The sequence below is a fragment of the Eulemur rufifrons genome, chromosome 10 (assembly GCF_041146395.1).
Source record: "Eulemur rufifrons isolate Redbay chromosome 10, OSU_ERuf_1, whole genome shotgun sequence".
In the NCBI taxonomy this organism is placed as follows: Eukaryota; Metazoa; Chordata; class Mammalia; order Primates; family Lemuridae; genus Eulemur; species Eulemur rufifrons.
In genome coordinates, this window is record NC_090992.1 from 17186914 (window position 1) to 17200138 (window position 13225).

Genomic DNA, 13225 nt, shown 5'->3' on the forward strand with positions numbered 1-13225 from the left:
CCTGTCGAGTGCCTTCCGTGTGCCAGGTGGGTGCCGTAGTCTGTTTGCATTGCTGTAAGTGAACACCTGAGGCTGGGTAATTTATAAAGAAAGGAGGTTTATTTGGCTCAACGGTTCTTCAGGCTGTATAAGAAGCATGACATCAGCATCTGCTTCTGGTGAGGGCCTCCAGAACCTTCTACTTGTGGGGGAAGGCGAAGGGGAGCTGCGTCACATGGCAAGAGAGGAAGAAGAGAGGGGAGGGAGATGCCAGGCTCTTTGCAGCAGTCAGCTCTTTCGGGGACTAATAGTGGGAGGACTCACTCTTAACCTCAAGGACAGCAACAAGCCATTCGTGAGGGATCTGCCCCCATGACCCAAACACCTCCCACCAGGCCCCACCTCCAACGGTGGGGACCAAATTTCAGCATGAGGTTTGGAGGGTCAAACATGCCAACTACACAGTGGGATACACGATGTGCAGCACTTCCCCCTGCGAAAGCTCTAGTGTAATTCTCCTCACGGCCCCACGAAGTAGGCTTGGAGAGGTCAAGAGGCTTTTGCAAGGTCATGGTTGGCCAACCCAAAAGAGATGGAGCTGGAAGGTGAAACCAGCTTTGCCTGAATCCAAAGCCCACGCTCTTGCCCTGCAGTTTAGGAGGGAGAAGGGTGGAGCCGGAAACCCCAATCTCTCAACAGTGCTCCCCTGCTCACTGCAGAGTGCCTAGAGACAAGGGCTCCCTGTGGCTCTCCCCGCGTCACACTGGGCAGGCTTGTCCCAAGGCCTCCCTGCAGCCATCTCCCCAGCTTCAGCCCAGGGTCTCCCTGGCCATGGCAGCAGCTAGAGGCCTCCCTAAGCAAGCCCTTCTCCTCTTCTGCTCCTCAGGGCAAGGACTGCACCGTGCCCCTCAACACCTGCATCCAGAACCCCTGTCAGCACGGAGGCACCTGCCACCTGAGTGACAGCCACAAGGACGGGTTCAGGTAACAGCTCCGCCCGGCCGCCGCTCACCTGGGAGGGCTTCCTGGGCAGACTCCTGGGGCAGGCTGAGGGCAGCAGAACTGTGTCCCCTGAGGGCCACCAGTGTGCCGCACTCCGCCCAGCCCCTGGTGAGAACCATCTCTTGAGGGAAGTACGATTGAGCCCACTGTACGGATGAACAAATGGAGGCATCGAGGGATAACCCTTGCCCAGAGTTGCACAGCCCGTCAGCACTGGTTCAGGGGTTTGAATCCAGATACAACCCCCAGTCTCCTCCAAGGGAGGCTGCAGCAGCTGGCTGAAGTCAAACAAGGATGGGTGCCGGCTCGAAGACCACCAGCCTGGCACTCCACCACTGTTTTCTAGAATAGTGATGACAGCAGGTGGCATTGATCACGTGCTCACTATGCGCCGGGTGCTGACGAGTCCTGCATTACCTGATTTAAATCCTCCCACCACCCTGCCTGCTAGGTGGGTATTACCCACACTGAACAGACGAGGAAACTGAGGTGCAGAGATCGACTTGCTCTAGGTCACACATCCCGACACTCCTTCCTGGATCTTCCACCTCCAGCCCTCTTTCCTCCCTGGCACTAAGATGTCAGGAAGAACAGGGGAGAGAGGCCACTTGAGTTTTTCTCATCCCTGTCCTGGGAGTGGGATTAGGCTTCCCCCCAAACCCCAGGCCCCTTCCTGTTTCCCACCTTCCCCAGAAACTTGCAGATGCCCAGTTTCCCTGGCCTGTGGCCCTGGCAAAAGCAGACTGTCGGGAACGGGCTTCTTTGGCACCGCTAGTGAGCCGGTGGGGTAGGCGGCAGCGGCCCAGCTGTGAAGGCCGCGGCACCTGGTGCCAAGCTCTGTGCGGACGTCTCAGAGCTCAAGTTGCAAACAATTCATTATCAGAAGCGCTCTGGCCAGAGGCTGCTGTGTGGTCTGTGGAAGAAATCAAGTTCTGGGCTCCCGGCTCCCCTCCCCAGGGAGCCCAGCCCACCCACATGTCCACCTGCCAAGCCAGCCCCGTCAAACTCTGACTCTTGAACAAAGTGAAATTCAAGGCAAGGTTCCTTTTCCTGCCTGGAGGCGGCCAAACCACCCACTCCTGCCCACTCTCGACAGCAGGAATGAGCAGGGAAATCTGTCTCACAGAGGCCGCCACAGGGTCCCGGCCAAGAATCACGCCCCAGGGCTCAAAGCCTGGCTCTGCCCCACGCGGGAGTGGGGTGGGGGACTGGGGCAGGGAAGAGCTTCCCCCGCAGGTGGTTGGGTTTCTCTCATCTCGGCGGGAGGTGCGGTGAGCAGAAGTATCTCCTTTCCATCGTCAGTCTTTGAGGGGTTTGAAATGAACTGAGCATATTTTTAGAATTTAATTTAAAGGAAAATGGCCCAGAACTGCAGGATCAGGGGAACTTGGGGGGAGGTTCAGGCAGCGAGGCAAACGCTGGGGAGGGACAGCTTGCCTGTACTCCCAGGAGCAGGAAAGTTCTTGCGCATCGGGCCAGCACCTGGCGGCTGCGCAAGGGGGAGGGGTGCTTGGCAGGAAGAGCTCTGCTCCCTTGGTCCCCCCTGGAGTCACTCCCCAGGCTGCTGTGACACACACAGACCGGGTGGCTTTAAACAACAGAAGTGTAATCTCTGGTGGTTCTGGAAGCTAGAGGTCCAAGGTTAAGGTGTCATCAGGGCCACGCTCTCTCTGACCCCCCAGGGAGGATCCTCCCTGCCTTTCCCGGCTCCCAGTGCTTTGCTGGCGTCTCTGGCCTAGATGACAGCTGCGGGGCTCCCTTCCCTGCCCGCGTGGTCACGTGACGGGCTCCCCGCACCTCTCTCGTCGCACGGCTGTCTTCTTATAAGGACACCAGTCACGTTGCATTGGGGTCCACCCTCTTCCAGGAGGACCTCAGCTAATCACACACCTGCAGCAACCCTGTTTCCAAACAAGGTCCCGTTCTGAGGCACTGGGTGAGGACTGCAACACCTCTGTTTTGAGAGAACACAGTTCAACCCGTAACACCGCTTGCTTGTCGGAATTCTGGAAGCCTTACCGACCTTCCCACACAGGGGCTTCCCTGGTCTGGCTGCGTCCCCTGCTCACAGAGGGACCGAGACGGGAGACCGGACTTGCCCTGACCCCACAGCCCGTGAGGACAGGGGAGACTTCAGCCTCCTCCCCCGCTATGGCCGCGCCGTGAACACCCCCTGCTCCCCGCACCGGCGACCGCGGCCCGCTGCCGGGCGCTCCCGAGACTCTGGGGGGCCGGGGCAACTGGTCTTCAGGAAAACAAATGGGCAACACCTGGTCTTAAGGCTTTCGGAAACCTGCCCTCTGTCCGGCTCTGAAGAGTGGCCTTTTTCATGAACGGCCCGGGTCCCTGGCAGAACAAAGGAGTGGGAGTCGTTTTCTGTCCCCGAGAGCTCAGGCCCGAGAAGCCGCTGCCTTTCCGAGCAAGTGTGTGGGGTCTTCAAAATCAGCAGAAAGGAGGCTAAGCAGGATTCTGGGTCCCTGAAATTCACTTCCTGTTGGTTTACCTTTTCAGCTAAATCCCAAATCACAGCAGTCTCCGGAGGAGGGGCCTGGGATCCCCGGTGGGGACCCGGAGCACGCTCACAGATGGGGTGTACATCCCTGATGGGAAGGCCGGGCTGCTGAAAAAGCGAGACCGAGATCCACGTGGCGTTTATTCAATCAGACGCGTGCTCCCCACGCAGCCCCGCGCTCCCCACGCAGCCCCGCGTTAGCTGCTCGGCCTTACTTTGCGTGCCCTGTCCTAGGGGCGGGACCAGGGCCAGGCAGCGGTGAGGGCGGTTGAGGTCTTTATCCAGGAGATTTAACACTCCAGAGACAAGTGACGGAAACGCGTCCTGCTGACTTAACGGTGTTTGAAGCCAAGCTCGTGTGAAGGCCTCAGCCTTGGCAGGAGAGGGGTCCTCCCGCCCCACCCCCACCCCCAGAAGCTGGAGGGGCTCAGAAGTGGTAGGAGCACGTGACAGGGAGACATGGCGTCCCCAGTGAAGGGTTCGGAGGTGGTTTTGTCTAGAACTTAAACCAGCTAATGATGGGTTCTGAGCATTTTCCGTGTGCGGTGTACCCTCCTAGTGTTTTGCTTGTATCAGCTCATTTAATCTCCACGACCACCCAAGGCCAAACGGCGAGGAAGCAGCAGGCTAGCCTCCATTCCCAGGAAGCCCGGGTGCAGAGTCGGGGCTCTTGGCCGCTGTGCGCTGCCCACCCCAACCGCCCGAGATAGAAAGGCTGCCTTAGAGTGAAAAAATCCCTAAAAGGGGGTTGTTTATCACACTCTCTCTTTGTCTACAAAAGAGACCACACCACAGAGGAGCCGAAGGAAGGGCGGTTTAGGAGACACTTGAAGGAATTCAAGCCATATTCAGAAAACCACTTCCAGCTGGCGGGGGAGTGGCGAAGGCAGCTTTGCTGGTGGGATTCGGCCCCCCGGCGAGGCTGCCAGGGCCAGGGGAGAGACGGCGTTGGGTGGAGACGGGGCTCGATGAAATGACCTCGCTGTCTCCCAAGGGTCTTCCTGCCCAGGACCCTAAGGCTTCCTGTGTCCAGAGTGCTGTCTCAGACCCCCATCCACAGGAGAAGCCTGGCTAATTGTGTGTCTGCCCTACCTTTCTCTCTGCCACCCCACCCCACCCCACCCCACCCCGCCGCCCGACCCCTGGCTCCCCTCCTCCCCACCCCACACATCCCCAAAGCTGCTCCTGCCCTCTGGGCTTCGAGGGGCAGCGGTGCGAGATCAACCCCGATGACTGTGAGGACAATGACTGCGAAAACAATGCCACATGTGTGGACGGGATCAACAACTACGCGTGTGTCTGCCCCCCCAACTACACAGGTGAGGATCCCGTGATGCGTGAGCGAACTTGCGGTTGGGGTGGGGTGGAGGATGTCGCTAGAATATGCCATCTGCTTAGCTTCTTCCAGGGACCCCACCTCCCTTCTCCCAAGACCCTGCTGTGCCATGAGGGGCTCCCCAAAGCCCCTATCTGTTTGCTTGCCCGTCCCCACCACCCCCGCCAGCAGCCAGCACTAGCCCCTTCCCACTCTGAAACCAGTTCCCAGGGCTCCTTCAGTGTCTGTTCATTCTGTTGATGGCCGTCCCCTCCTTTAGGGACCCTGGAGACCCAGTGGTGTTTGAGGCTGGCAGAGAGGCACTTGGACTGTTTACGCTTTGTTAGGTCTAGGCAACCATTCTGGAAATCCACATTTTCCAGACACTCTGCTAGGAGCTGGGGAGGCAAAAATGAGCAAGACCAAGTTCCTTCTCATAAGAAGCTCAAAGTCAAGCAGAGAGAGATGTGGATTCAATAGAATGAGAACACACACCTGTAAGCCTGGGGGTTGTGAGATCACAGAGAAGGAAGCTAACTCAGCCGGGGAATATAGGAAGGCTCCCTACAAAAGGTTATTCCTCGGGAAAATCATTCTGCCCGGCCATCCCCAAAGCATAATGCCTTTATTTCCCATATTAACAGCCCCTAATAAGGACAGTTAAATACACCGTTAGATCGTGAAGCAAAATGCCGCTGACTGGTGCGAGCTCGGCCTACTCTGTGATGAGATCAACCTGAAGTGGCATATCCCAGACTGGACTTGCATAAATTTCATGAGTTATTTGAGGAAAAGGCCCCATGGGCAAAGACGTTTGGGAAGTACTGCATGTAATAATGACCCTGTTCTTGACGCTCCGTGATACAAATTACATATTAGAGCTTCTAAAAATTCCTGCTTTAAAGAAAGCTGTTTACGTTAACCCAGCAGTTCCCACACTGATTTGATCTCGGAGCTTCCCTCTTACCCGACCCTGGAACACCATTACCAACCAGGGATCTTGTGTTGCAGGGAACATATTTTAGGAAGTACTAGCCTAAGGCAAGGGGAAAATGAGGATGGTGGCAGCTCAGGGACGCCCACCCCCCAGCCTACTGGAACCTGGCTTTGGTGTCAAGAGTGCGGTGGCAGGTGGGGATCCAGGGAAGATGAGTGCAGAGGCAGAAGCTGAGTCGCTCCCGTTGGCCCTCAGATCCTGCGCCTCTGTCAAGCCGCCAGCCCAGTAACCCCGTATCCCCAAGCACACTCTTGGGACTGCGGGAATGTGCCATGGCCAACTGAGACAGCCACCTGCTCTGCTAGTCCGGGCCGCCTGGCATCCCAGACAGGCCCTTGTGCTGGGAGAAGGTGCATATAAACCTGCCAAGGGTTTACCTCCCTTATCCCCTCTATCTTCTGAGAGTGGAGTTGTAGTCAAAAGTTGCAGGCAGCATTTATTGTGCACCTGATGTATGCAGAGCACTGAATTAGCCACTAGGGATACCAAGAAGTCTAAGGTATGCAGTCAGCTCATGAGGGGCTTCTGGTCTACCAGAAAGGAATCACTGTGTAGAGTTCAATCCTGGGTCCAGAAGAATCTGCTTCGAGCCAGAAAAGAGTAAAAATCCCAGCAGTAAAGAAGGGGGGAGGGTAGAGGGCCTCAAAACAGGCTTTGTGGCAGAGGAGGGGCTTGAACTGAATTAGGGCGAGGCAGATGGCAGTGGGAAGGGAGCTGAGGAGCCACCGAGGAGAAGGTTTCCTGCCCCAGCTGAGCCCTGCCCGGTTCTGCAGTCCACCGGGCTGCGCTGCTGATTTGTGGCACTTTGCTGCCGAGAGTGGGGCGTTGTGGTTTTCTCCGTCCCAGAACACGTCCAAGTCCCACACAGACACTTGTCTGCCTCTCTGGGTCTCTCCAGGTGACAAGAGGAGGAGACTTATAGGAACACAGTGCCCTCTGTGGTCCTGAGAGGCGGAGGGCAGCATGTGGACAGGAGGGGTTTAGGGCCCCCTCCCAGGACAGGGTAGGGGTCAGCTTGTCCCCACCGCGGCAGAGAACAGACTCGGCGGCTGCATGTCGTTCGTCCCTACCCATCCAGCCCTCCGGACCTCTCTCTGCCTGTGCGGGAGCAGCAGGCCAGGAGCCCTTGTCCACCTGCCCCGCCCCCACACCTGGAGAGACGCCCACGGTCGGAAGCTCCACTGCCTTAGATCACGCTCCACCTGGCTTGCCCACCTGAAATTTAAGGAAACCCAAAACTCGGATCTTAAAAATCTGGTGTTACCCCGCACCCCCATTCCAAAGCACATTTTCAGGTGGTGTGAGCATTTCAGGCTTTTCTGCAAGGGCCATCCCTGGGTATGTAAGACCCTGTTAGGCATTTAGCAGCACTGCGAACTTCAAAGGCAACGTATCTAGAGACTAGAACTTCAAGTTCCTTTCATATTTCCTTCCCTGAAAAATCCAAAGGCTCGCTTATCTATTGCAGGTAAACTGTGCAGCTAAGCCTTGTCCGCTCCTCCACGAAGACTCCCCCGACCTCCTGGGTCCCCCTTTGTGCTCCACAGAGCTCCCCCTTTGGCTGCACTTATGACTCTGTGTTACCACTACCTGCTCCTTTGCAGGTCTCCCCAGCCAGGCTGTGGGGGAGGACAGGACTGGGTCACTGTAGTGTCCCCAGCTCTTGGCACAGTGCCTGCCACTCTGGAGGTGTTCAATAAATAGGTGTGGAAAGAAAAAACAAATAAATAAGCATAGCCCAAGGTCAGGGTCTGGCATGCTGTGCTTTCAGCTGCAGCTGGCCCTGGATGATCAAGTGAAACAGCAAAGGTGCTACGGCCTTGCCCGGGAGAAGTCCTGCCGCTTCCCATTGTCGGTGCTTAGCAAACCGGGCAGAGGTAGAGGAGGAAGCCTCCGCAGGCAGAGAGAGGGCAGTGCACCTGGCAGCCATGACCTCCTGACCCAGGCTGGAGGAGTCTCATCTGGCCAGGGTGTCCCCCCAGTGCCCTCTCTGAGGCCTGACACCTCTACCCCCATCCCTGCCAGGAGAGCTGTGCGATGAGGTGATCGACCACTGTGTGTCCGAGACAAACCTGTGTCAGCATGAGGCCAAGTGCATCCCCCTGGACAGAGGATTCAGGTAAGACTTGGCTTCGTGCCTGAGAGCCCTGCCTCCAGAGGTCTGGGTTTGAGGCGAGGCTGTGTCACTCGCTCCCTCTCTCCTTCCCTCCTCCCTCTCTCCCTGCCGTGTGCTTTTCTGTATCTGAACCAGACATGATCTAACTCAGTCTGTCTGTTTCCCTGTGTGTGTGCCTTTGTCTCTTTGCGGGTGTCTCTCTAAGTCCGTGTAGATGATAGATAGATACATACACACAGATACAGATACATAAACACATATCCCCTCTTTCTCTTCCCCTACTCCCCTGCCATCTCTCTCCTTCCCAGAGCTAGAAGAGTAGAGCAATCCACAGAGCCTAAGGGTATTTGGTCACCTTCCCTGTGTGCAGCCTGACAGTGGGTGCCCCACGCCCGTGGGTACAGCAAGTTTGCCGGCTCCTGCACCTGTGGGGGCGGGGATGCAGGAGCACGGACTCCATCCAGCGCCATGGCCATTGGTGGAGCTGTCTCCATGGTGAGCAGCGGAGCCAATAGGAGCCAGGGGAGCGCGTGAGCACTTCCTAGAGTGGCTGGAGAGGCTGCCTCAGAAGGCCACCCAGTCCTTGAGCCTGAGAATCAAATGGCACTCTCAGTAAATCCCTCCTGGGCTCTGTCCCCACCTCTTTCCTCCACTCTCCGTCATGAAAATTTGTGCCATTGCCTCTTCTGGAGTAGATCCTGAGACCCTGGAGACCTGGGATTTTCTGACATCGAGAGGGAGATCCCAGAACCCTGTGGCCAAGAACACTCCCCCATCCCCTGAGTCACCTTCTTTATGCAGCTGCCCCTCTCTCCTCCCTAGCAGTGTCCGTCCACCTCCAGGGGGAAGCCTCTAGCACCAAGGAGTCAGGGTTTGGGGGAACAGGCAGAGAGCAGAGCAGCGGGGGGGGCCCCAGGATGGGCCCTCGGAGACACCTGAAATGATCCCACAGAGCCTCCCCTGAGTGAGGATCCTGGGTCTGCAGCGCGGTGCTGAGCTGACCAGCCTCTGCAGGGCAGCAGCTCGTGCTCCAGGTCTAGATGGGTCTGGGAACCGCCACCACCCTGAGTCTGTCCAGTTCTCAGTCACAAGGCAGAGAGTTCTCAGACGCTGCAGTGTTTGAGACTGAGTCTACACTGCAAAGCTTAGGACTTCATGGAAACCTGGGATCTAAGAAAGCCCAAGGCTGATGACATCATAAAATCACAGAATCTTAGGAATTTAGAATTGTGGACTCTACGGGTTGTAGAATCTCTGAAACTTGAACTTACAAATGCTTAGAATCCTAGAATCCAAGAATCATGGGTTCTAACCATTGTCCCCACCCAGCCCACAGGTCCTCATTGTGCACAGCACTGCGGGGTTGTAAGATGGGTTTGATTCCTCTCCTTAAGGCCTTTGCCACAGGCCTAGGGGAGGCAGGTTTGACACAGAGCAATCATTTAGAAAAGAGGGAATTTCTGGGCCCTGTGATTCTGGCTCTGAGCATTGCTAGAGCAGGGAAAGGAGCCCTCCCCCTTCGGAGAGGGAGTGTGAGTTGACCCTGGAAGGGTGGGTGGAATTTGGATGGGCTGAGAGATGGGCTGAGAGAAGGTGGGAGAAGAGGCCAGGTAAGTAAAGGTGAGAGGGGGACATGAGCATGTCCTTTCTCGTGTTTTCCTTTTCCATTTTGACATCCCGAGCCGAGAGCTCATCACCAGGGACAATACAAGGTGTGTTAGGGCCTCTGGTTTTGCTGAGACCAAAGGAAGCATCAGCCCTTCCATGTACCCAGCCCGTTCCAATGCACCTCATCTGCCCCATCCTTCTCCGAGATGTGCCAGATGGGACTTGCAGGCAGTCGAGTTACCTGAGGGTGAGGGATGCCTCCCAGGATGCCCCTCCCAGGATGTGACTTCAGTTTAAGGCTTCTCTTTACCAAGTTCTGGACACCGTGAGGGGGCAGCGTGGAGTGAAGAGCCAGAGGGAAGGGAAGAGACACGTAAAACGCAAACTTGAACCCAAAGCAGAGCAGGCTAGACTGGCAAGCAAAGTGCTTGGGGTGTGCCCAGGAAGGGGCAGCCAGTGGTGAGCAGGGAATGGGAGCTGTGAAAATGAGCAGAATCGCCAGATGGAGAGGAGATAAATGGCCCCTGGGCTGAGTGGGCAAGCTCAGAGGATGCTGGCTTGAAGGAGCCAGGTCAGAGGTGGTCCAGGGTGCGGGTTAGGATGAGGAATGCTAGAGTTAAAGCTGCCGGGTTGTGATGATCCCCTGGCACTTATTGCTAGAAACCTCACTGTCTATTGTAATCAAGGCCCCTTGGATTCTAAGACAAAATAGGAAAGAAAGAAACCAGGCCGGGCGCGGTGGCTCACGCCTGTAATCCTAGCACTCTGGGAGGCCGAGGCGGGTGGATCGCTCAAGGTCAGGAGTTCGAGACCAGCCTGAGCAAGAGCGAGACCCCGTCTCTACTAAAAATAGAAAGAAATTATCTGGCCAACTAAAAAAAAAAATATAAAAAATTAGCCGGGCATGGTGGCGCATGCCTGTAGTCCCAGCTACTCGGGAGGCTGAGGCAGTAGGATCGCTTAAGCCCAGGAGTTTGAGGTTGCTGTGAGCTAGGCTGATGCCACGGCACTCACTCTAGCCAGGGCAACAAAGTGACACTCTGTCTCAAAAAAAAAAAAAAAAAAAAAAAAGAAACCAGTCTAGCTTTTGTAATCTTGAGCTATTTTATTTATACATAATGTCTTCTAGGAGAAATTATCTTGAAGAGGGCTACAGCCAGTTCAATAATGTTAGCTTTTCGTTAAAATGCATTTAAATTAAAAATGCCTTCTTCCGATGCAACATTTTAGCATTTTATGCCCCTTGTCTCCTATCACCAAACTACTCATATTCCAAGGCAGTCTATAGAGGTATTAGCAAGAGATTTGCAGTCAGGGCAAACTTTGCCCAAGTTTGAAGATCTTCCTCCTTGGAGATCTCCTTGTATGCTCTTCCAATGGGATCTCAGTGATGGGCAGATGGTAGCCCGTAAACACTGAAAATAATAGTGACAAAAACAAAGATCACAGTGACTAGCACATACTCAGAACTTACTTTGTGTCGGGCATGGTGCATTATCTCATTCGTGACACCCAAGGATCTTAGAATGTAGAAATTGTCACGCGCATTCTCCGAGGCTCGCTGGGGTGAAGCAAGCTACCTATGCACACACCTAAAGAGCGGTGGGTTGCACGTCAGTCTGGGCCTGACTGATTTCTCTCCTAAATCCAGACTCCAGATGTCCTGCAACCAGGGACAGCACTTGGTTACTCCCCCTCATTGCAGAATCAATAAATCCAACACATTAAAATGCATAAACCTCACACCTTAACCAGAAGAAAGATAAAGGCAAACATTTGAGAGCAGTAGGGAATGCAGGTGATACCCTGGCTGCTTCTCTTCAGTCTGCAGAGAGATGTTGCAGCGCTCTTGCTATTGGAAGTGAGGTCCACGAACAGCAGCATTGGTATCACATGCAAGCTTGTTGGGAATGCTCGTCCCCAGGCCCGGCCCAGGCTCCTTGAATCAGAAGCTGCATTTTAACGAGATCCCTGGGTGTTCTGTGTGCTCATTAAAGTTTGAGGCCCCACTGATGTGGAGAGGACTGAGGCATTAAAAAGAAGAAGAATGTAAACACAATTGCCTCCAGACTTCTGCTTAGTCTGGGAGTGAGGACAGCTTCCCTAATTCCTATTAAAAACTTCATCAATAGCCTTAAAGTCTATGCTTCAAAAAAAAGAAAAATTATCCTGTGAGTATTGGGCAGCCGTCATTGTCTTGGAGAAGGCAAATAGCTGAAGTTGCTCTGCAGGTACGTTTGAGAATTCCGGAGGCACAAGCACAAATGCCTCCCAGGGCCAGCTGTCACCCAGCAGCAGAGGGTGGACTGTGGTATCTGGCGCACACGCCCCACAAAGGCATTCCCAGTTTGTTTCTTTAAAAGATTCTGGCTGAACGTGGGCTGTGATGTATAAGTTTGCAAATTCTGGTGCAATGATAGGTTACATATTTCAAATTTGCCAGTCAAATGGGCAAAGGTAAATTGGTCAGATCTTAGCAGATTGCATAGTTTCTGAGCACAGGCCCAGTACATCCTCAGATTCCAGAACTTGTCCCCCTAGGGGGACAGTTCTTACCTAGCCATAAATCTGTAGCCTGCACCATGCTCTGCCAACTCCAGCGATGCCAGCGTCTACTTGTGGCTGTCACCCCACTTCTGTCTACTCCTAAAGAGCAGGAGGGAGGACCATCCCTTTGGCTGATTCTTCCCCAGTCAGGCTCCTTCTGAGACAACTGAAGCCTTCAGAGCTCTGGCTCCCCCTCCCCCCAACCTCCCTGCCTGCGCCACCCCCTCCTGCCTGTGCCACCACCTCCTCCTCTGTCTTGGATAGGCGGTGGCTATTATAGTTACTCTGCCCAATAGGATTCAGCTGGTGGCTCAGAGAGGTGCACAGGCTTTGCCGGAGGCACACGAGCCAGTAAGCGTTGTGCTTATATGTGGCTGTGGTTGCACCCAAGCCCCTGTGACCCAGCCCCTTGGTGCCTTCAGGTCTGTTTCTGTCCTGGGATTTTGGTGTAGCGTCAGCCCAGACAGAGGAGCGCAGAGATGCGTGTTTCTGGCCCTCACGCTCCGAGGCCGGTTTCAGCCGGAGCAGCTTTCTCTGGGCAGGTTGGAAACGTGAGCCAGCAGGGACAGGGTGCAGCTGCCGACGCGCTGCTCTTCAGGGAAGGGCGGGATGGGTGTGCGGGGCCCGGGGTGGGACAGCAGCGCCCATCCTCTCGCCTGGGGAATACGGGCCGTTTATTAGGGCCTCAGCGACTGTGCCCTTCTTATCCCAGTCCAAATCTCGGGGGGGAAATGAACAGGCAACAAAACGAAATCCGGGAATGAACAGGCAACAAAACGAAATCCGGGGGAGTGCAAACAGCACCACTCTCCTCTTCGTGGTCGTGACCGTCTTCTACGTATCACGTGGACTGTTTACTCAGCGTTTGCCCAGTGCGCGCTGCAGAGCGCATCATTTCATGTTGAAAGCAACCATATGGGGCAGAGTTATTCATCATCGGTCGCATTTAAAGATGAAAACCTGAAACACTCTCCAGGATACGAGTGCCTGATCCGCTTAGAACAGTAATCGACACGACACGCTGAGCGTGCACTAGGGATGATCCCTCCACGGGGGCCTGGGGACGGGCCTGCAGTGCTCCCTGTGCTCTGGTTGCCTCCCTCTATGAAGGGTAAGACCCTCCCTTACAGGGTCCTGGGCGGCCTCAGG

General features: G+C 55.2%; 1 protein-coding gene across 2 annotated transcripts in view; it reads left to right on the forward strand.

Moving 5' to 3' along the window:
* The window catches only part of SLIT3 (slit guidance ligand 3), a 576436-nt gene that overhangs the window by 543677 nt on the left and 19534 nt on the right, over positions 1-13225 (forward strand). For both annotated transcript variants that reach the window (XM_069483860.1, XM_069483859.1), the window contains exons 27-29: positions 866-963; positions 4673-4812; positions 7831-7924. In XM_069483860.1, the coding sequence (XP_069339961.1) occupies positions 866-963; positions 4673-4812; positions 7831-7924 (332 nt within the window). The remainder of the gene's footprint in view (positions 1-865; positions 964-4672; positions 4813-7830; positions 7925-13225) is intronic.